Source organism: Pleurodeles waltl, chromosome 7, assembly GCF_031143425.1.
Source record: "Pleurodeles waltl isolate 20211129_DDA chromosome 7, aPleWal1.hap1.20221129, whole genome shotgun sequence".
In the NCBI taxonomy this organism is placed as follows: Eukaryota; Metazoa; Chordata; class Amphibia; order Caudata; family Salamandridae; genus Pleurodeles; species Pleurodeles waltl.
Genome location: NC_090446.1, coordinates 1,113,923,536 through 1,113,948,301, shown reverse-complemented (window position 1 = coordinate 1,113,948,301; position 24,766 = coordinate 1,113,923,536). Strand labels below are relative to the sequence as shown.

The window sequence follows — 24,766 nt, the reverse complement described above, 5'->3', positions numbered from 1 at the left end:
CTGGCCTCGGTGGAGAGCCCGGGGGGGGGCCCAATGGGCGCGTTCGATCGCAAACCAGGGTGTCAAAAGATCCCGGGGCAGCCAGGACCGGAACCAGTCCTCCAGGAATATGGCCAGGGAGGATGCAGCGGTGTTTTAGGGCAGACCCACAATTCTGAGGTTGTTGCGGCGGGATCTATTTTCAGCATCTTCTGCCCTTCGGTATAGTTCCGCTGTCCGAGTTGTTAGTGTTGATACCTGTGTTTTGAGGGCCGCCAGATCGTCTTCCACCGTGGAGATCATGGACTCCGTTTTTGCAATCCTCGCTATAGCATTGCAAAGGTCTTGGCGTACCAGGGCCACATCCACCCTCACCTCTCCAATTTTGCCTTCCACCGCCTCTTGGGAGGACTGTATTGCTTGAAGAATGGCTTCCAGGTCACTGTTCCCGGTTTGCTTTCTTTCGCCATTTTCTGTCTTTCGGTCATCTTTTGACACTCCACTGGGGCTCATGGCGAATTGGTCGATACGTGTCTGTGCCGCGGCGGGGCGGGTTTGCCTATCTTTGCCCATTTTAACTACCTTGTTGGACCTGCTTGTGGGTTATTTCCATGCTGCTTACTCCTCAATTTCTGCTGGAGTGCCCATTTCTACCATTGTGCTCACTTCCGCTGGTGTGTCTTAATTCGTCCTTTGGTCACAAGGGCCTCAGTATTTCTTCATGCCAGCCTTGCCGATAGGATCCGTTCTTCACCTCGTCCACCTCACACCCCCTGATCTTGATCTCCCAATGACCGAGGATTATTAGTCACGGGGGGAAAGACAAGTCGCTCCCCCCTTCCTTCAAGGCCCCCGGCGTCTTCCCCAGTATGTCCCGACAGCTCACCAGCGCAGAGGGGAAGAGGAGGAAGCAGCGAGAATGCCACCACTACCTGCCTTCGTCTTTTGGGGCGCTTCCAGCACTCTCCGGGTCCTCAGGTTCGTCCCAGTCCCTCCGATACGGTGCTGCCCCCGCCGTTCACAGGGGTACGGGCCTCACCCAGCCGAAGTCTCTAAGCTCTGTCGCTTCCCGTCTTCTGCGCACCTGCCATTTGGGCGCGAGACATCGTATGCAGAGGGTCTCCTCTCTCCCCCTCAGATTGCCAAGTATCGTCGGACTTGCGTGCTGTCATTATGGTTCTCTTTCTCTTCCAGGCCAGTCACTCGTGATCCCGATCACCGTCACTTCACCAGCAGCGTTTATGCGCTCGGAGCGCCCGCCATTTTGAGTGCGGGACGCTCCGTCTGTTCTCTGCTTCCCCTGAGTCTGCGAACTCCGGACTACGACTCTTTTGCCCCGGGGGCTGCCCTGATCTTCCTCCGTCTCTCCCTCCTCCGGAGAGGGCTGATTTGTACACGTTTCTCGAGCGGATGACGGAGGGGTCCGGAGCACCTTTAAGGTGCGGCCGTCATCTTGACGCTCAAGCCACGCCCTCTTTTTTAAAATTTTATTTTTACAATAATTGTTTAGCTACTTTGGTATTTGTTTCAATCATAGTTACTCACTTTTTAAAACGGTAGCTTGATTTTACAAATTTGCATGGTATTTTATTGAAAGTGTATTTTTGATTCACATGAACTGAACAAGTGAACATAGACACTCATAAACATACATTTCTTCCTTTTCATTGGGCAGACAAAATACAAGTGTTAAACAGTGAGGGACTTGAGCAAAGTAGAATGAGAACCTCAGAGAAGGAAGACACCAGCACTAATACAGATGATGAGGGAACATCCACTAGCAGGGAGGGTGCACGCTCCCAGAAGGTCACTCATTTTCAAGCAAAGAGATACCAGGCGGAGGTTGGGGAGTCCATTTAAAGGGCGATCGATCTGTAGACTAGATGCCAGGAGCAGGCAGAAAACTGGGGTGCTCGTAGCCTACAAACAACACCATTGTAGTGTCCCAGGAGCAGGCTCCTTTTATCATCAGGGCCCAAAGGCACACCTACACCACTCATGAGGCCCTGACAAAAATGGGGCTTTCACTTGCCACCCTTTTTCCCCTCCTTTTCCTGAAAGTGCCCATCCAGAAGAAGAGCGTCAGAGAGTGAGATTCGCCCTGGATGCCCCTGAGCCTTCACCTTCACTCTCTGAACATGGGACCATGTCTGCCTTCCAGGAGTTCATGAAGTAGGCAATTGCTGGTTTGCAGGTGCTGTCTCCGGGCCTTCAAGAGGTTGAAGCAGACATGAAAACACAGAGAAGCAGATGCTGACTAGCAGAAAGAGTTGTGGTGTTTCCTGTCATCCTGGATTGCGGACATAAGCTTGTGTTCTGTGTTTCAGCCTAACCTTACCGGTGATGTTGTGTGCCGTAGTATGGTTTTCTCCTTGTCACACAATTCTACCCCATTTTTTCCAGATTCCCATGTGATGTCTGGTTCAACCCCACAACAGCAAGTGTCTGCACCTGTGGAGGAAGTTCAGATAGATAGGTCTGGTCTCTGAAGAAGAGGATGAGAATGACCTAAAACTTTAAAAGAGGAGTGCATTTCAAGGCACCCCATCTCCGTTTACAGATGGACTTTTATATTTAATTTGGACTCTTTGAAACTAAACGTTAATGTAGGACTTTTTTAACTGATTGTGACTATGTTTTTATGAACTTTTAGATTTTGTTTGCAAACATTATTGCTATTTGAGTTTGTGCTCAGGCTGCTCCGCTGGCCAGTAAGGTCCTTCTAATGCTAACCCTTCAGAATGCAGTCCAGTTTGCAGCCAGAGAGCCACACCCTACTCGGGAGATTTCGGGGAAGCACACCTCAAGATTTTGTTATGAAGTGAAGTGCCTCACTTTACAGCAAATATATACATATTTTTTAAACTGTCATTGCAAGCAGGTCTTGAACTACTCTGGAAGTATTCTAGTACTTCTAGAATTCGCCGTATGGTTGTTGGCTCACAGGTCTAAGCACCAGCAGACGAACTTCTCATTTCTCGGGGACCCGTGGAGCCATGGCACAAACTCGCCATGAATTAGGGAGCAGGTGGTCAGTAGCCACTTCTGAGGTGGGGTAATACTCAGAATCATGGCAGCTGCTCACCCACAAAAGGCCACATGCTGAGGACCTGTTCAGCAATGGCCGCCGACTGAAAATATAGACCTGTTCCTCAGCCGATGGCAGTGAACACGCCACCTCTGCAAGCTCCCAAAACCTTAAGAGGTGGTGTACTGACGCGGCCTCTGTGTTTATCTAGGGAGGGGTCGGGACAGGACACACTCTTAGCTTATGCTGCAGAATGTGTACAAGGTGTGGCTGAGAGATTACCGTTGCCCGGGCTCACCAGTTTCCATGATGGCGGGGGTCAGGAATCCTGCCCCGTAATCAGGTTAATAAACATCTTATTGAGATAAGGGGCTAGTAAAAAAAGCGCAGTGAATACTGGACTCTTGCAACAGACGCGTGCTGTGTGCAAATTACCCTTTACAGGTACCAGCATCAAGTAATGTGAAGTAAAGATACTTTCCATGGACATGCAATAAGTGCCATGAAAAAAATGGATCCTTGCCAGGGACAAGCAAAAAGTGCTGGGAGCAACACAATGTTGCACGGGATTCGCAATTCGCAGTAAGTTTTGTGAGAAGCACAGCATTGTGAGAGAGGCAGCAAACGTTGTAACTAGAGCAGTCTAAACCTGCCTCAAAGATCAGATGACTACAGGAACCTCACTTATGGTATCATATAGATAAAAAACGTCAGCACTTTAAACGACAAAGCAGATTTGTGCAATAAGTTTATGCGGCTCCTACAGATTTAGGCCACAGGAGGTACAACCATCACTCCGTTTTCACAGATCTCAGACTCATCTAAGCTACACAGCTATTACAGCTGTCAACCTGCAGAACCACCTTTCAGTTCGCAGATCCCAGTCTGAGCAATTAAATGAACAATCCACCACTTTACAAAGATTTTACACCGCCACGTCTTCGATGGAAGAACTATCCTTCTTACAGCCTGGGGCAGTGGTTCCCAACCTTTTGACTTCTGTGGACCCCCACTTTATCAATACTGGAACCCAGGGACACCCACTGAATCGTTATTGGTATCCAGGGACCCCCCACTGAGTCATTACTAAAGGCTGTAGACCTAATCTGTTGATATTATTTAATTTTCTAAGCAGCTGGGGACCCCTGAGGAGGGTTCGCGGGCCCCCAGGGGTCCCCAGACCACAGGTTGGGAACCACTGGCCTGGAGAATCTGTTGCGCACTGCCCCAGTTACACTTGAATGAAATCAAATAATCACAGACAATATTCAGGTTTGTCTTTCTTTCTTCATTAAACTCTAAAATTCTTCTTTTTCGGGTTCATAGAGGTTGATTACAGAGTCCGGGGAAGCCTTGACAAATGACTTCCCCAAAGTACAATCTTCAACAATACCAAAATTTACACTATAAAAATATCTCTATATCAGAATTGTGTTCATTTCAAAATTAAACATTCTTGACATTGAAAGTTGTGGAATATTGTGAAATGAGCAGGCACATGGGTAGGTAGTAAGGGATAGATTTCAAATTAAAAATAAGCACAAATGCAAGAAAATGAAGACACATCATCTGGTGAAGTGTCCTGCGTAGAGATCACTTCCTCGAAGATCTGGGCCTTATGGGAATGGGACATCCTTCTCTCCGCCCCACCCCACCATCTGAGAAAGTGTGACGAGAGCTACCGGCAACTTAGGATTCTAATGCACTAACGGGGTGTGGAGTATGAAGAGCACTTGAGTTGGGGCACACAGTTTCAACTCAAAATCTCGTAGGAGTATGGGCCGTAACTCCACTTTTATGATCTTATTTGCAAGCTGTCTCCTGTAACTGTAAATGGAAAAGCATGTTGACACTTCACTGTGCCTATGAGCAAGTTAACCTGCAATCATGTCAAACCAAACCAACCACTGGAGTTTGAAAATCTTGACCACATGCTTCTTCACATTTAAAAGTACAATGGCTGGGAATAAACTCTCCAGGCTGAGGCACGAGATATGCAAACATTATCCACAGAGGTCTACTGATGGTCCCCTCTGATCCCAGTGTGGATACAGGCCTCCAACAAACTTTTCATTGCATTCTGTGGTATGATCACCTGATCTCCATTCTATTGTATAGCTGGCTCTTCTGATGTCCAAAAAGTTCAATTCATCTCCACCTCACGGCCTCCTCCAGAATGGTCTCCAGAGACAGACAGCCTTTTGGGCATGAGATACACCCCAGCTTCATTCCATATCCAAGGGTGCAGAGTAAGTGGGCACTATTGACTACAAAGGTCCACAATAAACACTATCAAGTTTGGCCATGTTCAATCAGGCATTTAACTGTGGCCTCTTGATATTGTCTGAAGATGCCATTTAATACATGGGATTCTGCAATCGCTGTATAAACACCTGTCTCTAATTTCTTTATAATAGGTGACGTGATGCATCAGGCACCTACTATAAAGAAATGATGTAGTTGTTCAACTGTAGTAACTTATTACTGTTGAGTTCTCACGTCACAGTGCATTCTGCCAGATGCAGCAGCCGAGGGGAAAGCAGGTGAGGTCACAAAGCATAATTAAAGCAATTGTTTAAAGAATGACAACAAAACGTTGCTTTGCTTTCTTCTGCTCTGTTTTTCTAGTTGTACAGTGACAAGCAGAAAGCCAATACTCAGCAACATGTTTATAGTTCACACTCCTTAGGTAATAATAAAAAAAAGCTAAATCCATCAGTATACGTTCTAAGCTTCTGCGCTTTTTTTAAAATTAAAACTGTATTAAACATTCAACTGATTCTAACATCCTTTTACAAGAACCATTTAACAGCATTTTTGATGTGTTTAATTTTGCACTAGAGGGTCTATTTTTAGTCTTCATGTTTCCAAACATGCTCTCTCTTGCATATGAAAGAGCTATGCACCACAGATTTAAGTGGTCTGTGTGAAAAGTGATGGTGTGACCATGTATTACAAGGAATAAAGTACCCACTTACATACATGATGAGGATATTGTAAGTCATTTCGAATTTTAATATCGTTACAAAGTAACTCGTCCTTCAGCCTTGTTTCTCTATATGGTCATGGAACTCCTCTATCACTTGCAATATCCTTGTAATGTACAGCAGGGGGGTACATTATCTCATATATTCACATACAACTCCCTGACCTCTCATAAATAGTTGCTGGGTTCTTGAGGTGCCCACACTTTTTTAAATGCACTCTGGCTTTGCTTGGTACAGGCCGGTGCTTGGGAGCATAATATGACCTGATGGTGAGGTGGAGGTAGCAGACCCCTAAGTTGTCATGCCATCCAGGGCTTTTCGTACCGTGTAATAAAGGATTAACTAAATGCCATCAAAATTATCCACAGGTCTTGAACTAGGTATTTACGGGCCATCTGTTGGCAATACAAAGGCAAGGAAGATCCCAAAAGTAATTCAATTTTGGGGCATGCATGCTTCAGACCACATACATGTGTAACGAGGCTACAAGAGATACTGTCCCTCACAATCATGTATTCTATTTTACATAGGGACTTTGTCCTTCACCATAAAGCATTAAGAAACATTATAAAACTTTGCAGAATGAAAAAAAGAGCCTTTGTCACATACGAGAAATTCTAGAATTGGGCAACCACTTTTTGTCAATTTTTCGAAAAGATGAATTATTGTGCTCAGTGAGACGTGACGGGATTATACATCAGATATTGCAAGAGTAATAGTGGCTGTGAAGGGAGTAGAGGTCTGTGCTGGAGGAGCAATAGGGCTGTGCAGGAAGCAGACCTGAGGCACTAGAGGAGAGATGAGATCATACACAGAGCAGATGTAAGCTTAAAGATTGTCGGGAAACATGCAGACCTTAGGTGCTGGAGGAAAGATAGGGTGATGCAGTGAGTAAGTCAGATGCAGAGAAGCAATCTGACATCTGTGGAAGGCCAGATTCCATGAGCTGGAACTGCAGTGGGGGGGATAGAACGAGAAGATGTAGGGTGCTGGAGGAGAAACTGGGGCAACAACAGAACTGAAACCAGGATGTGCAAGGAACGCTGTGCTCCCTATGGACGGAGGGGGCTATTGCTATTTCCCACCTGCTCCAGTGCCTTCTGGCCTCAGGAGAACAGTGGTTCAAGGCCTACAGGTTGCTAAAAAGCTCATTCTTCTTGCTCCAGTCCATAGGCGGTGCCTTCTTTTGAGAGCGTTTTTGGTGTGCTCTCTCCTTCGCAATGGCCAACGAGACACTGAGGTCCAGTTCTGAATCTGGCATAGATTCCTGGGGCACCTAACAGAGGGGATGGCAAGGTGAGAAAGAAGGAGAAGAAAAAAGGGAGAGCATGATGAAACAGAAAATGGAGAGGAGAGAGAGAGAGAGAGGTCAATACACAATCCACTCTCATTTTTATTTTGCAACAACAGCCACCTTCCCCCAAGTGGTGAACATATCTTTTAGTAGCACCTCCTGCTATAGTAAGTATTTTTTTTTTTTTTAATAAGATAAGCACTTTTTACTTGTATTGCATTAAGTACGGCATCCCAACCCCGTCAACCAAGGCCGCAAACTAAAATCCATCACCTGAGTTCTTCGAAAGTGAAACAGCAAACTAACGAGTGATATCTCCGCTATTCTACATATGCAAAATAGGGAACCCATAAGATACAACATAGTAACCTTTGCAAAGGTAAATAACAAGCTCGAGAGACATTTAAGCAATACAGTATATCCCTACATAAATAAGAACAAATTATTTTTTACGATAAAGCGAGTTACTGACTGAATCCGATTACAAACTGCCGGAATACCACCCTTCCAAGATACTTTTTACACATACAATTTGCAAAGAAAAAAATGTACACAGATTTCTACAGCTATTGTACTGTTCCTCAAGAGAAAACTCTGAATACTGCTGGAATTACTGTGCCCCACCGAAGAACTAGTTTTAGGTGCAGGATTACAATGCAATTTCTCTGCAACAGTTGTAATGATGGTGTATGTAAGACTTAAGTTGTTAACTTTACCAGAGAAATTGGTGTGTTCACCCCTAATGTGTTAGACCCGTGAAGCTCTTGACCGGTCACGTCAACTAATATGCACATTAATACAATTCCAGGGTAGATCTTAAACTGCTGGTAAGACTATGGACTCCATCTGCTTGCTAAGGTCGGTCTTACCAAGTGGTTTAGCAAGTATGCAGGGGAGGAGGGCATAGAAAGCACACTTGAGGAGTGGGCACAGTAACCGCCACTTGAATGAGTTTTGCAGAGGAAGCCCCCTGATGGACTTCTTTATGAAGGGCAGCTGACTGATCCCTGCTTATTTCAAAAGCCTACAAGGTACTGATATTGGCTTCTATTGACAAGAAGTGTCATCTACCTAAGGAGGAGCCCGATGTACCACACAAGTTATGCTACCTCAAAATGGATGTATGGTTGCATTGGGCATATTTTGTGAGTTGAAAAGCATTTACGGCTTCCAAAAAGGGTTCAATGATCCATATAGAATCACAATTGTGAAGGGGTGCGCCATGCATCACTGGACTGCACCCGCAATTGTGGTCACAAAGCACCAATTAGTTACGGACTCTCAAAGGAGGCGATGACTGATTCAGAAAGAGGAAGCTGTTCCTGCTGGACAGTGCATGCTCCTCCCGACATCTTCCCAAGTGATTTTTAAATAATGTTTTAAAGCACCACTCGTTCCTTTGGTGAACACAGCCGCTTTAAAAAAAAAAAAAAAAAAAAACAATTGGGAATGCAAACTCAGGGAAGGTGGTCTGCTGTTCCTTGTGGGCCTCCATCCTGTCGCAAATAGTGACCTGCCTAAATAATATCCATTACGCAGGTCGTTATGTGACCCTTTGGAAATATTGATTTTGTGCTGAGAGTTAACAGTAATAGTATAGTTACATATTTGTTGCAAAAAGTATATTTGCGATTTGCACCAGCTTTAGTACGTCAGGGATCTAGATCTTTCTGGAATAATACCAGGCTGTGTGCCGCTGAACTGCACCCGCTCTGGCTCTATAGACAGAGAACAGGTTCATGCAGTAGGCTAGCTGCTGGTGGAAGACCATCCCCAAGCAGTCGCCAGGCTATGCTTGGGAACATTTGTTGTAGCAATTCGGAACCCTATGGAGCGCCTAAAGTTAAAGTACCATTAGCGTAGCTGCGCCACATGAAGCAAGAGGCAGCCTTCACGTGCAAAGGTAGACGAGTATTCCCCTCTCATTGGCACACGTGAAGGGGGGCGCTGTTTAAGGCGGACGAGCTGATTGTTTGGTTTCCAATGAACCTTTCTTCTTGAGTCTGCAAATATTGGAGTGATGCTGTCTGAACCCTTTGGTTAGCAGACCTCAGGTTTCCTAGGTCCAGATGATACCTTGTAGTGCCCACCTCTCTATGTTTTAGTGCCAGTAGGTCATTGCAGAGTGACCCGTTCCCTATGTTCGCTGACTCTACAGTTTGAAGCACCCAACAATATGTTTCTTTTCGAGCTGAATTTCATGAACAACTTGCTGCACGGTTTCAGTGTAGCCAAGCATTCTCTGGGTATTTCTTCACTAGCTGCTTTGAGCTGTGCACCCCCACTACATCATGTCCACTACAGCATGGGGTGCAACATCAATGAATATGCGAGAGGTACATTATTCTGGAAACAGGGTGAATGGTAGGTAAAACACATTTTTTTAAAAAAAAGATTGGGGCCCAAGTGGTCTTCCCTCATGCTGATGCACTGTCATAGAATGTAACAGATCTGAAGAACTAATCCACGATTCAGTGAGTTTCGATATAGAGGCAAAAGCCTCTTAGCACCACTGATGCTCTTTCAAGTTTTAGACCACGTTTTTCCCTCAAAGAGTTTTTCCTGGGTTTGATGTGTTTTCTATATATGCCTGTTTTTGGCTATAGCTTTCCCATAGATCCTTCGCTGTTCGGAACAGCAAGTGCTGCTATTTACAAATCATTTACATTAACTAGGATCATCCTGTGCTGCTGACATATAGTTCGATTCTCCTCTCTTGCTTTTTCAACTGCGACTGGTATGTATTTTTCTTAGTAACTGATTAGTGTTTGTCATCTTCTGCAGTGTTTTGTTTCCAGGAATTGTCCTCCATTTCCTTTCACTACGTCACATATACGTGGCCAGAATATTACTTCTAAGTAATGGAATCGTCACATTCCATGGATGGTAGACCTGTGTGCTAGATTGGCTTCATGGAACACTTTCCCTTTTGATTCGTTTCACGTGGCTACTGACTCTCTTCATTGTTTAGCAGTAAGCTGATCAGTAAATGTACTTTAGTGCCAGGTATCCTTCTAGGCTACTAAAGGGAATGAATTTCATGGACCCTACTACCTTAAGATGCACCACCCTATTACTCACCTTCCTAGGTGGGCCACATTTCTTTCTCACTTACCCACCACATACTCAACATTCCATTCCTCAAGTCCCTTGCAAGGTATATTCTTCACCTCTTTATCTTCGGAGTATCTCACGAATCCTACTGCTGATGGCTCACTTCTTCGACTCTTCCATGGTACATATTCATTCCCTCCATCAGGGATGCCCTATATTTCTCACCTGCACATTCCTTGCATTTATTTCAGAACTTTGCTCTTGTTCCTTCCCATCTGGCTCATCTGCCGTGGATGCTGTTGATGCTGTGGAACTTGGCCTTGGCGTGGAAGGAGGGCTTTCCATCACAACCTCAGAGGGTGTCTGTGCGGCATTCACCTGAAATGGGGAGAAGACGAGACATTGGGCATGCACCCAGTACTCTTTAAAATCAGCATTCTCACTGTTCCAACAAGGCTTGCCTGAAGCAGTCAAGATACCTGGAGGACCAGAATTAGGTACCCTGCAAAGTGCCTCCCACTGGGATTTAGAGAGAAGGATAAGCAGCCTTTGTAACCTATGTAGGGACCATCCTAAAGGGTAACATTTGCACACCTACTTGAAAGCTGTGGAAGTAAGTGGTACTTTAGGAGGAAGGTACATCATGATCTACAACCTTCCCTCATCAATCAAACCAGGAGGCAGTTTTGTCCACTACTCTTTGATAATGTGATGCAAAGACCATCAACTATTGGAGTGAAGGGGGTTGGGGTTAAAGTGAGGGCAGTAACCCTTGCTTCTCCATAGACGTGTTACTAACTACATTTACATGAAACACAACACTGAAACCCACCTTGCTCTACATTAGATGTGGGGGAAATATTTGGCTTGCTGCATCATGTAATGCTGTACCTCTATCTAACCAATAAGAAGATCAACACCACTTCCCCAGCTCCCACAACGAGCCACACACACAGGCTCTTTACCAATTATACAAGGGGCCCATCACGGCTCACATTTCTATACCCAAAACTGTAATCCTTTACGTCGATCATATAAAAGACTTGACAGTGGATAACTCACACCCAAAATGGAATGTATGCCCAACATCATCCTTTTCCAACTCAAGCAGGAATGAACACCCTAGAACACTAGAAAGATGCCCACTAGAAGCCCAACAAAGGCACGTGGCCAGATTGTGATTTTCCTTTGTGTTCCAAACATATATTGATCCCCAGGAATGACCAGCATTGCTCAAACATTACCTTTTCTTCTGTTTCTCCATTGGAAATAAATTCTGGCAGAGCACCTGAAGAGAAAACGAGAGTTGGTCAAAGACTGATTGCTCACAGTTCACAAATTCAATGCTCAGTTGATTCCCAGCTTGTTTTGCACTCAATTTATTTTTAATTTATTTGCTTTTTTTTTTTTAAAGCAGGTACCACACAGATGAGATGGCAGAGAGTTGTACATCTGATAAAGAGAGTGAAAAGCCCTGTAGCAGCATCTTATACAAAGTTACAAAAATAGTGATTTGTTTCAGCCCATAGGCCATACAAGTAAGCGAGTGATTAAGAGTATTTAAGAATAGAAAGTGTCATTGCCTGGAAGAAAAATCATGGCTCGGGTGGTCTGCCCTCAGAGTTTTATAAAACCTTCTCAGGAATGCTGATGAACTGCTGGAGGTTTTTGGTGACAAGAGGGCCGTATTGCTGAAATCTATCACTGAAGCCATCATAGTAAGGATGAAGAAACCAGAGAAAGACCCACTACTCTTTGCCTCTTACAGGCCTCTGTCCATGATATATACGGATGCCACAATGTAGGCAAAAGTGTTGGCAAATAGACTGCTGTGGGTAATAAACTCATGATGACCAGTGTGGGTTTATCCTAGGACACAGCACAAATCAGACGTGAGTCACATGATACGTGAGCTGGGGAGGACCAATATCAATGCTGGTCTAGTAGCACTTGATATTGAAAAGGCGTTTGACATTGTTGACTGGAGATATATAGTATATGTCCTTCAAAAAATATGGGCTTTGGATCTAACTTTTTGGCATTGGTTAAATTATTCTATGCGATTCCAACAGCAAGGGTCGGATCTCGGGGAGTGATATCAGACAGTCAGTCCTCAGAGACAGGCACCAGTCAAGGTTGCCCTTTCTCCTTGAGCCTCTGGCAATACACATTAGGAAGCCATTAGAGGAATGGGCTATCAGAACAGATGTGAATCATTTTGTGCAGGGGTGGCTCAGCATCCTCCCCGGCCAGCAGCAGCTGCAAGGCATCCCTCCGCTCGGGCCAGCAGGAGCTGCAAAACTTTTACAGTAAAAACATAATAAAGTATGTTTATTATGTTTTTACTGTAAAAGGGGCGGACATGGGTGTGACAGGGACAGAGGGAAAGTGCACATCAATCCTCCTAAGTGCGCATGTATGTCTTGGGCCGGCCAAACATACATGCGCACTATGCTCTCTCCAACCCTGCAACGCAGTGCCAGGTTGCAGACAGCAGGCAGAGACTTCCACTCTGCCTCAGAGCGCCCTGGCTGGGCGCTCCGCCCAATCCTAACGCTGCTTTCATGTTGCCAGCAGCATGAAAGCAGCGTTAGGATTGGACACAGGCAAGCTGGGAGCCTGTGTCTAAAAAGCAGGACTGGAGCGGATCAGAGCAGCACGGCGAAAAAGGTTTTTTTTTTGTTTTATTATTATTATTTTTTTCGCCCCCCACCACACCGCCTGCCCCTTTTCCCTCCTGCGAGTTGCAACTGATTTTGTGTCATTGTATGCTTATGATACATTGGTTTATCTCACTCACCTACAGGCCTAGGTACCTGTATTATTACATACTACTGAATTTTTTGTTAAACCTCTGGCCTATCCATCACTGTGGACAATATGGTGACCTTCCCGCTAAGGGGAAGAAGGGGTTGGGGTATGGGGCAGAGGGGCTGGCAAGGGTATACGATACAGACTTACCAGGTGTGTGCTTAAACTGGTAAACTTATACATTTCAATACCTCGGTGTCCAGATAGAGCACACACTGAAAAAGCTGTACCAATACAACATGGGTGTGTGCTGAAGGTTCTTAGGGCATCAATGAGATTTCGAATATGCTGGCCCTATCAATGTTTGGGTGAGTGGCTGTGACAAAGATGGTGTTTCTCCTCTGCTGTCTGTATGTGCTACAAAACTCCATGTGTGTGCTCCTGAGCATGGTTCTTAAGAAGCTTGATAGCCTGTCGATCTTGCTGGTTTGGGCTGGTAGACAGAGTAGGGGCAAGCTAGACAACTTGGGGGAACTGGGTCTTCAGAATCTAGAGCTCTACTATCTCATTGCAAATCCCCAGCCTGGAATGAGAATGATAACTGGGAGAGGCTGCTGCTGGGTGGCATGGTACAAGGGAAAGCAGTGCCACTCGCACTGATGAAAGGCAGAAACATACCTAAGACTAGTCTGTATAGTGCATCAACTGGTGTTTTAGTGGGATATGCAGTGACAAGGGGGCTGCAAAGCCCCGTTTTTTGGTCACTAAAGCCCGTATTTATACTTTTTTTAGCGCCGCATTTGCACCGCTTTTTGACGCAAAATGGCGCAAACCTACAAAATACAATGGTATTTTGCAAGTTTGCGCCGTTTTTGCGTCAAAAAACGACGCAAATTCGGCGCAAAAAAAGTATAAAGACGGGCCTAAATGTCAACTGGTTGCACCTTTTTTGAAAGATTGGCAGATATGATTGTAAGTCAGTGGTCGGTGGGTGGGTCACTGTTGCAAACTGGGCGATCTATACCCGAGTGATCAGCCTATTTCCTTCCCAGATGCCCAAGAACAAGTTGGAGTAAGAATGGGGCAGTTCTTGCAATATGTCAAATTGGCAAAAATGCCTAAAGAAATATAGAGAAAGCTCACTGGTGCCCCTGCAGGTACTGTAACCATGGATGAGCAATAAGAAATAGGCACGTGTTGTAGACTGATAACTCGCATATATTGGGCACTGAAGGAGGACAGAGTGAAGGCTCACATGCAGGAGTGATAGTTATGGGAGATAGATTCCGGGAACAGTTGGCAGACGCCATGGAGAGTGACTTGTACAGTGGTGAGGGAGGTGTTTAGTAATGTATGTTTCAAATAGCATACATTGAATTTTTCCACCTGACATGTATGACCACCTTTACGTTACATAAAGTTTAGCCATAGAGAGCCGTGGTGTGTCAGATGCGGCGCTTCAGAGGCCACATTCGAGCACTTGATGTGGAGTTGTACTAACATTAACAGGTACTCTCAACAGATAGCACACAGACTGACACTAATCACTGGCATTCAGGTGTCACTATTAAGCATTGCATACTGTGAATATGCTGACCCTATTCACCGAAATGTCAGGGGTAGCGGAAGTGCCATGACACGCCCTTTGACCTCCACTTTCATTCACACACCCATAGTTATACATACACACAAATTCACTTACATACACTGTCTCACATAAACACATACTTCCCCCAAGCACGTACACCACATACATTTAAAAGCATTTTTACTTATCTCAGTTGCCAGGTAAGAGCATATTCCAGCTAACTGTACTTCATTTTAATTACACTAATAGTGAGGAATATGTTATTATTCACTATAAGTGTAATATAAATTTTACAGAAAACAAAGAGAGGACTCCCAACTGACATCCATAAGGACGAGCTGCCACTGCATTCCTGGAACTGAATTTGCCACCTTTGAGGCCTGGGGTCGCAAAGGCAGGGTCAGGGGTATCTAAAGGCAAGCCAGGGGTCGCAAATGCGATCCCTGGACACACCTAAATGACGTCCATGCCGTAGACTTCTGAGAACAAGACCCAACGTTCAATAGTGGAGCTCCGGATGATGGAGGTCACAACAGATGAAAGGGCGATGGAGGCTATACTTCAGTGGGCAGTGATGACAGAGTAAGTGGTGGGGAAGTAGATGGGAATAATGTGCTCAGCGGAGACCCTGATGATGGGAGCACATAGATACGGGAACTCTGTTTGTATAGACTGGCCAGTAGGTGCGCAGTGGATGGCAGAATGGGATGGAGCATTCTATTGTATATTTCATCTGTGGTTCTTAAAGGATGGAGAGAGTTGTTGACTAGCCACAAACTACTGTACTGATTGTCTATCAAGGTAAAGTTTGCCGGGTAATTATTGTGATTGTTAGGACGGTACGTCTTCTGCATATTTCTACAGGCAAGTCACTTAAAAATTATGATGTGGCTTCTAGATCCCTACCTCAGTGAACATGAGCATCCACAGACAATCTCCCTGTTTACATGGGCTGAGACCCTAGAGCTTAGCTCTGAGGTCGAGGAGGGAATAGCCCAGGTTGGTAGCAAAAGCTTGCCCTGACGGAAAGAAACTCAACATTGCATGTCTTCCGCAGGCTGTGAGCATGACACACATGTGCCTCACGATTGTTGAGTGGATCAGCCTATCAATCAGAGGTGATAAAAGTCTGGCCTGAGTGGTTAGTGGTTGTTCAAGACTGGCATTCGGTTCTAACAAGCATCTACAGAAGGCAGTTGTTGGCCCGTGGTGTAAAGGCAAGGACGCTTGCTCACTGCGTCTGAACTTGAGTTTTACCTGTGATGGATGGATTCTGCCGTAAAGGAGCAAAGGCATCAGTCAGCAGCCTGAATGTAGAGGACCAGCTGTGGTATGAGGCTTATCGAGCATCTGCTTGGAAGACAAGGACATTGCAAATAGCTGCTCAAGTTGGGAAGCTTGCAGCACATCCACACACAGAGGGAGACGGGGAAGCTTGATTGCAGTCACTGAAGATGAGGTAGCTTTGCTCAGACCCTACCGCTGTGTTGTGGGAGCCTGTGTGATACATCCAGTTACCATCTGGACCTGGGAAGAGTGTCCTGTGATATAGGTCCCCTACCTTTCTCTTTGTGACACATGGGGGTACCAGAGTGTACTGGCATTCTGGCCAGCCCACTACCCTCCCACAGCTAGCCAGTGGCTAGTGGACTAGTGGGACTCCAGTAAACTGGGCAAAGTCATCAGGCACTTGTGATCAGATACCTGACGCCACCAGAGCGGTGTCCTTGCTAAAGGCGGGATGGCACTTCTGTTCTTTGGGTGGGTTCTGGGGCTTATCTGGAATGTTTGACTTCAAAGGATATACTGAAACTACATCATTGCAATGCGAGGATTGGTATCATGGCTCTAGAGAATGAGAGCAACCCTGTGCAACATGGTCTGTAATATGCAATGCTAATTGTGTGTCTACCTTCTAATTGTGTTTTTATAGTGCTTAGCATCTAGGAGTTATAGTACTGTTTGGGGCCCCGAGTGTTGTAGAGATGTCTGGTTTTCACTGTTTATGTGTAGAATATTTCACTTTTGTGTATTAAAGTACTTTTCTTTTTAAAAAGTGAATCACTGACTGGACATTGATCTTGTTAGCTGGTAGTACGGTGTGCACTGTATTCTGAATGTCTAAATCCGCCTCACCTCCTTGAGTAAGCCTGGGACTGCTCTGCCTTGCTATGCTGAGTGAATCAAGTGCTGGAGAGGTGAACCTGGTTATTCAGTTTTGGGACCTCTAGTACTGAAGCCCCAGGACAACAGCAGGGAACACTCCTATTAATCCGACTGGAGCATAGTAACCCCTGAGTGCAGTGGTGCCCAGGAAACTGGGTCTAACAGTGATCATTGTGCGCAATCCTGTGTCTGTAACGTTTGTTTTTCTCTTCTTTCTGAAAAATGACAATTAAAATGCAAGTCCTTTAAAAAAAAAAAAAAAAAAAATGCTGGAAATCCAAAAATAAAAAAATATACACAGAAACTTTAATTTGGTCTTTGCAATTCTCAAGAGAACATCAAGTATGTAAGGACTTATGGCTGCCTGCTGTGTCTAGTCAGTTTCCACGCTCTAACGATGTGCAGCGCCACCTTCTGGAACAAAGGCTCTGAGTTCAACCAGAGAAAGAATAACAGTCTCACTGCATCTTCTTATTTTGTGCATTAACAACAAGGGTCAAAGAATCTGCCTCCTTTGCTGCACGTTTCACAACTCTTTTAAAGGTGATGTATGATGGGCCTACTCTTAGTTCCGTAAGGATGTTGTTCCTTATTCTGGAGAAGGATCAATTGGGTGCTTTCAGCTTACTGAATTCGGGGATCTAAAGCACGTGTCATTCTGGACATTCGGTTAGTTCCTGGGATATGTAGTTTCTGAGCTGAGTAGGATGGAGAGTTACAATGCGCAGCTTTAGAGCTTCACTACTGGTGGCCAGTTTAGAAACCTTATGACTGGTGCGTTGTGTTCCATCCTCTTACTGTTTGTGACTAGCCTTGAATGCCACTTCAGTGCTACTCCGATGTTTGTAAGCCTAGATTTACTAAAGCAGATCCACTGTCTAATCTTCAGAAAAGTAGGGAATGGACTAGTTTAAAAAGGGGCTGCTTCAGAGATAATTTATTTAAGATTACAGCTACCAGTGATCGTTTTAGGTCTGGCATTTGTCAAAACTTTTTGATTTTACTAAAATAATAATTATAGCATACTTTCCCCCTCTTCATCTAATGGTCTGTTGCTGCTTCATTCACATTTTCCTTCCATCTACTACAGCAGAATGCCCGGGTCTATTGGGTAGGCCTCTTCAGCTAATGGCTAACTTCCCTAAGAGAGATAGCATTCTGCCCTTTCACAAGGAGCATATCAGGGAAAAACGTAGTTCCCTACCATTTCCAGTGTTTTTGTTTTTACTTTACTGTTGCCTTTGTTTTTCAATACTGAGTATCTGCCAGGGTGCTTTCTACAACTCATGTTGTTTTTCATGTGAGCACAGAGCACATTCCAGCTTTATCAGTTCTTATCTGCTGCTCATGGTGTGGTACAATCCTCAAGGAGAGGCCTTTATCTACCTACTGCTGTTTCACAACATACCAGATTTGTGTCCATTTGAAACTATTTATGAAGTTGTGACAGTCTCTGAAACTCTACGTATCTATCTTTGCAAATCTATCTACCTAGCTTGTTTGAAAATCTCTCCATCTATTCTTTGCAACTCTAGATTTCTACCTTTGCAATCCTATACATTGTTCTTTCTATCTTTGCAACCCTTGCTATCTTTGCAAATCATGCTACCTTCTTTTGGACATCTATCTATCTATCTATGCAACCCTATCCATTTATCTTTGCAACTGAATCTCTTTGCATCTTTATATTTCTTTTTATCTAATTGTCTTTGTAACACTATCCATCTATCTTTGCAACCCTATCTATAATTACAAATCGATTTTGCTACCTTCCTTTGCAAATCGGTCTAACTTTGCAACTCTATTCATCTATCCCTATATTTGCAACCCAACACATCTATTTATCTTTGTAACCCTATCTCTTTGCAACGAGATTTTTGTAAATCTATCAATTTATCTTTGCACTGCTCTCCATCTATCTTTGTAAAATGCTCTGTCAAAGATTTGTAAAAACATTACAAAATACCACTGACACAGGCAAGAGGATAGCAGCCAATGCCACGTCTACTGGTTTTGGCAATGCTGGTTTACAATGTTATTAATGTGTGTGTGCAATGAGTAGTTTGTCTAGGATATCTTCTAGGGATCTGGCTTCATTGACAAATGTTGGTTTGATTCCCAATGGCTTTGAATCCATTATCTTGTTGTGGGCAACTACATTAAGCAAGAAGAGAATGCAAGCCAGACCTAATACCAATTATTTTCTGTGCCTGTTTTCCTGTGCCAGACTGCCTTTTTTAGGTTTTGCCTGCACAGCACTTGCGCTGTGCTTGAGGGAATCTATTGTGTTATATATACTTTAAAACAGGCTTACATCCCGCCCTTGCTTTTCCCTTGTTTCTCATTGGTTGCTGTGTTTGCCACTTACTTTTCCTCGGTTTCCACTGCCGGTGGCATATTTCCTGCCGATACCAATGATTCTTTCTTATATGTTCGCTCTTATCAGTGTTCCGAGGCCCAAATACTGTTTCCTTCCACTTCGTGGGACATTTTTTTAAGCTGTTGTCTGCACAACGCTTGCCCTCTCCATATATAATGTGGCATACCCTACACATCGCTTGCGCTTATTTTTATTTTTAGATATACCCTGCACAGCGCTTGCGCTGTACTTGTTTACTGAATCTGCCGGTGGCTGCACGCATTTCAAGCATGAATGGTAAAGGCATTCTTCAAATGCATGCAACTACGTAGAGATCATAATTCAGATCCTGGCTTCAACACTCTTGCTCTCGTTACGCTGATCCCCATGCACTTCTTTTTAGGTTTCGCCTGCACAGCGCATAAGCCAAACCTAATGCATTTACTAATGCTTGTTGTATTTTGGGGCGACAAGCTATGAGAAAGAGTTTGTTCTTATTTTCTGCCTTATGGCCAACTACAAGCGCAATGCTGGAAGTAAAGATTGTCCTCTGTCAATACACAGTACTAGTTTCAATAAATTAAATTACTAAAGTCAGATACATTTTACCATCTTAGGACTTTTAGGTTTCATTAAAGGTCTTGCGCTCGCTTATCTCTAGCCAGCCCATCCAACTTCTTTATAAACTGGGTACAGTTCTTGTCCGTCGTATTGAGATCTGTGCTAGATATGTCACTGTCGAGCAAGAGCCCTTCTAATGGACACCCTAGAACCTGCCATGACCATTCTCTGGCAGGAGTCCAGTGTGGACACCCCAGAACATGCTAGCACCATTCCCTGGTAGGAGTTCAGTATTCTGCAGTCTGGAATTAATTAAAATTCCTCTCTGACGACAGCTCAACAGCATCATGTCTGGTGCCACAAGACCGACTTCAACATCTATGCGTGCCTCCAAAATATGACATGCATCCGATCGTGGTGCACTCAAGCCATGACTTGAGATATCCTGGTGTCCGCATTTGGTAAACTCATCATTTTGGAACAACTGTCAGGTCTCAGTATACAGGACTGGTCTTATGGCCAAAACACTTATTTTTCTCATGTGTGGATAATAAAGAAGTAGATTTATTCACCTTTCTTTTCAAGTCTGCTTTCTTTACCTTACATTGGATTTATTAATTGTTTATTGACTTTAATCCAGGACCAGGTGTTTTATCTCAGGTACTCTCTGTATTGTAGTGTACAGAAACATTTATAGTGCTTTATAGGTCGCTACTGGGAGCTAAACAGGGCCTGAATGAAAATCAAAATCAGCCCTGGCAAAAATATTAAAAACAGCCAACCACTGCAGAAGGCTGTGACTAGAGTGGGGCCATGGCTGTTTTTATGGCAGTCCATTCTGCTCTTAAAGCAACCTCCTCGTCTCAGCGCTTGGGAAAAATGGCAGGATGGTCAGTCCGGCCCTCGCCAAAGTGAATTTTAAGATGGGCAGCCTGCTAAACCTTGGGGAGTGTGTGGTTGGATGAGTGTTATGCTTGTTGTGATCCCATAGGGGAAGCATGTTGATGTTGTGTGCGAGTGACCAGAGACATGCTCTTACCTTGTCATGGGGCACAGCACTCAGCAGTGTGAAACGGATTAGGTGTGAGCTGAGAAGTATACAAATTCTAACAGAAATTAGGACTGAAACCCATAGGCAGCTACACTGTATGAACCTAGCCAGTGGAGCATGTGAATGCTATGTGCGCGTACATCAAAAAAGCTCACAGCACAGAAGGCCCAATAATCCATACAGCGGGATGCACAAGGCAGACATGATCTGAAATGACTAAAATGATGTCAAATGGGCAAGAATGGGAGTAGGTGACACATGCAGTAGCCATGTACCTTTTTTGATGGGATAATGCCTACTGCTATTCAAATATATTTCGTGAGCGAGGCAAGAACAATGATGGTTAGGAATTTGAGCAGAAACTACACATTCTTTAAATGGTCAAGCAGCACCTACTATGAGACCATCATTGGCCTTGGGACTTGAACCACCTATCTGTGGAAGTTGCTAGCCCAGCCATCCGCAGCGGCAGGGAGGACATGCACCACCGGGCCTGGCTAGGGCCAGATAGCCCTTACTAAAGTTAGGCAGAAAAAGGCCAAAACGTTTGGCAGAGTTTCACACTCATCAGGTTTCAGAAGATGGGCGAGCACCAGTCAAATGAGCTCTTGTTTGGGTCATGGCCTGCATCCTGTGCATGCAAGGGGGAGCAATGAAGTGCTTGGTAGGATGCTGCCCTGACAACTCCTGAACAAATCAGCCTATCCTATGTTACCCTTTTAGCATCACCAATATTTTATCTAGGATCCCAGACACAGTTGCTTGGTCCAGTTTACATGCGGAGATGCATCTTTCTGCCCTTCTAGAGCATTCTCCCAAGCAATTCCCACTTTTGTTATTATAAGGGAATTTTAGGTAAAAAAAAAAAAAAGGAGACAAAATGGTGTAGGCCTCAGGACATGCCCACTAGCCCCATGTATCTCAGGTCCACTCTTGCAGTACAGGTGAGGCTTAGTCAGGTATACTGTTTCTGCCGAAGGGGGAGAGTTCTATCATAACCCCCACCCTCATAACTATTTGTCTAGCTGCCAGAACTGTAGACCTCAGTCTGTGTGGTCTCTCTGGGCCCATTTACTCAACAGAAGGAGCAAGGGAAGATGCTTATCTACATAGAAGCCTCCGTCAGGAGGCGTATATGATGCAGGCAGGCTACATGTATAAGGCCATGGCCCAATGGTACACTACTGTTTAAATTATTCACCCAATGCACACAACTGTTCAGTGCCTCAACCTCACAAATGCCCACTTTCACCTTCCAGCCACTGCAGCTGGAGAGTTTACCCACGGCTTCTGCTCCAAAAAGCATGGAACGGCTTCCTCAAACCCAGCAGCCAGTAAAAATAGATAAGACCTAAAGACACCAGGCTCGGTAACCAATGTAACTACAGGCTCATGGAGGACAAGCAAAGCAGCTAGTATCACCACTCAAAGGCTAGGTTCCGCAACCACTATATGCAGAGGAACAGAGGAAGAAGACCCAGAGTTGGCACTGGGTGTGTAACCTCAAAACCACAGCGATAGGCCTCACTCTGAGGATGGTACCCAGAAGAGCTCAGTTGTGGAAGCTCGACCATGATAACTTGTAAAAGCTGTTGAGGGATCAGGTGATAAACTGTGATGGAAGAGAAGCTTATACTTGCTCATGCCACTGCAGATGATATAATATGTAATGAGTCGGTGTTCAGCTTGGAGTGAGGCAACTGGAGACGACATGTGAAACGTGGAGCATGGTGGTCTAGCTCCTGGAAGAGTGTCCTATTCCTTTATTTTAACTCACTTCTGAATAAATAAGAGTAACCTGCATTGTTTATAGATGCAGGACTGATGGAGGGTTTATCCAAGACCCCTGGGACTTTGATATTGTAGACGCATAAGGAGGACAGTCCTCGTTTTTTGTTTAACTAAGGGAACTCTAGAGAGGCCAATTACTGCAGCCAGCATTAAACACTAAGACCTGGTGAAGTACGGTCCCATGGACAGTATAGCAAAGGGGCAGGGCTAGAGTGGCCAGGCTCAACTTTAGGAGTACAAGAAGGCAGCCCAGATAGTTCAGGCCCTGCTGTAAAAATAAGAGTACAAGAAGCAGGGAGAGATGCCAAGCCCTGCTGTAAGAGTGCAAGAAGGAGGCCCAGAGAGGCCTTGCCCTACTATAGGAATACAAGAAAGAGGCCAGGCCCTACTTCAAGGGTACAAGAGTGAGGGCCAGAGTAACCAGGCCCTGCTACAAGAGTGCATGCAGAGAGGCCAAACCCTCCACTCTGAGTAAAATAAGTGCTGTACATAGCATTCAGGCATTGCCACATGAGTGAAATACAGAGACTTGGAGGGGCCTGGTCCTGCTTTATGAATAAAAGAGGGAGGTCCATGAAGGCCACTCATTGTTATCGGAGTAAGAAGAGTGCATGGAGTGAGGCCAAGTATCCAAGTAACAATAGTACATGCAGACAGGCAAGGCCCTGCTGGAAGAGTCCAGAGAAAACAGGCTCTTCTATCAGAGAAATAAAGGTGAAGCAGGAGAGGGTTGTGCCTGCTATCAGAGTAACAAGCGTGAGTGCAGAGAGGCCAGGCCTGCTACCAGAGTACCTCCAATTAAGCACAGCGTTTTATATCCACACAATGAAGCCCCCGACCTGTACATTTTGATGTTAGGCTGTACGCACATATTCCCCTCATGCCTTGAATGCATAAAATACATACCAATGCCAAAGCATAATACAGCACATTAATACTAAAATCCAAGGTGCTCGAGTTTACCTTACAGTAGAATGACCCTATAATAATTTGTAATTCACTTTGCTGTTTTACCCAGGGGCACTTTTCTGAGTTTCCAAGGTTAGAATGAGATATAAAGAGCACCATCGGAGTTACTGCACCCAATTCTTCATTTTCCCTCATTATAACCCTATTTTGGACCTTCAAATTGCACCTAACAAAATGTGCACTTGGAAATATAACAGGTGTGAGGTATTCACGCACAACTCAGAACACTGGACTCAGGAGCAAACACAGCTTTCCTCCGATCCCAGCAAATTAAATGGCAGAGCATTAAGTTGTGAACTTAGTTTGCATAATGCCTTTCAGCATACAGTTTCACTCTTCACAATGCTGCAGTAATGAACCTTTCTGCCAGGTGTCCAGAATGCTACAGTAATGTAAATATTTGCCAAGCCTCCCCAACGCCAGAATAATGCACATACTTGCCCAGTTACTAAGTACACAGTTAATGCGCACACCTACACACAATGATCCGGTAAACAGTCTGTGGGTAAATATGCTCTCACACATACACTCTCTGAGGCAGCAATTCTTAACCTGGGGTCTAGTTGGGGGGACCGCAACTGCTGAGAAAATTAAATAATGTTAACAGATTAATAAGGTGTATATAAATAAAGAAGCAACATTTAAAACTGAAAATTTCAAAGTGTTCCGTAAATATGAAGGAACTTGAAATTTGAGGCTAAAATTTAAGCTGGTATCCTCGTAATGATTTGTGGAAGCAGTGCTAGTGCATCAAAGAGAATATAATATGGATGACGTGTGGGCTCAATTTAATTTACAAAAGCTCCAACTTTACCATTAAAATGTAAATTTTGATTTTTTAGTATTCATTTGTTAGTAAAAAATATTTCATAATTTGTGTATTTGTTTGATGAAAGCTTGTTTCCTTATTTTTGTGTATTGTTTTGCGGTTCCACTCACCGAAAATGCTTAGGCTGCTGTCCCCGGATTCCCTCAAGGACTTTGTCAGGGTACCCCTCTAGTTCCAGTGATTCCGTGACAGGCCCTATTTTCTAGTAATGATTAAGTGAGGGTCCACAGAAGTCAAAAAATTCAGAACCACTGCTCTAGGGCATGAAGCAAGTCCACTTTCAAAGTCAAGGCAGCAAAGTATAGGATTCTGCGAGGTTAGTGCATCCACCCTGGATATAAATCTCCGGTCAACAGGGA

The 24,766-nt window shown here is 44.5% G+C and overlaps 1 protein-coding gene across 1 annotated transcript in view; it reads right to left on the bottom strand.

The window, feature by feature from the left end:
- Positions 1 to 4,274: 4,274 nt before the first annotated feature.
- Positions 4,275 to 24,766, bottom strand: part of NHERF1 (NHERF family PDZ scaffold protein 1) — a 143,968-nt gene continuing 123,476 nt past the window's right edge. Inside the window, exons 4-6 of the mRNA XM_069200084.1 lie at positions 11,587 to 11,630; positions 10,568 to 10,720; positions 4,275 to 7,270 (exon numbers count right to left, since the gene is read on the bottom strand). Coding sequence (XP_069056185.1) covers positions 7,124 to 7,270; positions 10,568 to 10,720; positions 11,587 to 11,630 — 344 coding nt within the window. The 3' untranslated portion in view covers positions 4,275 to 7,123. The remainder of the gene's footprint in view (positions 7,271 to 10,567; positions 10,721 to 11,586; positions 11,631 to 24,766) is intronic.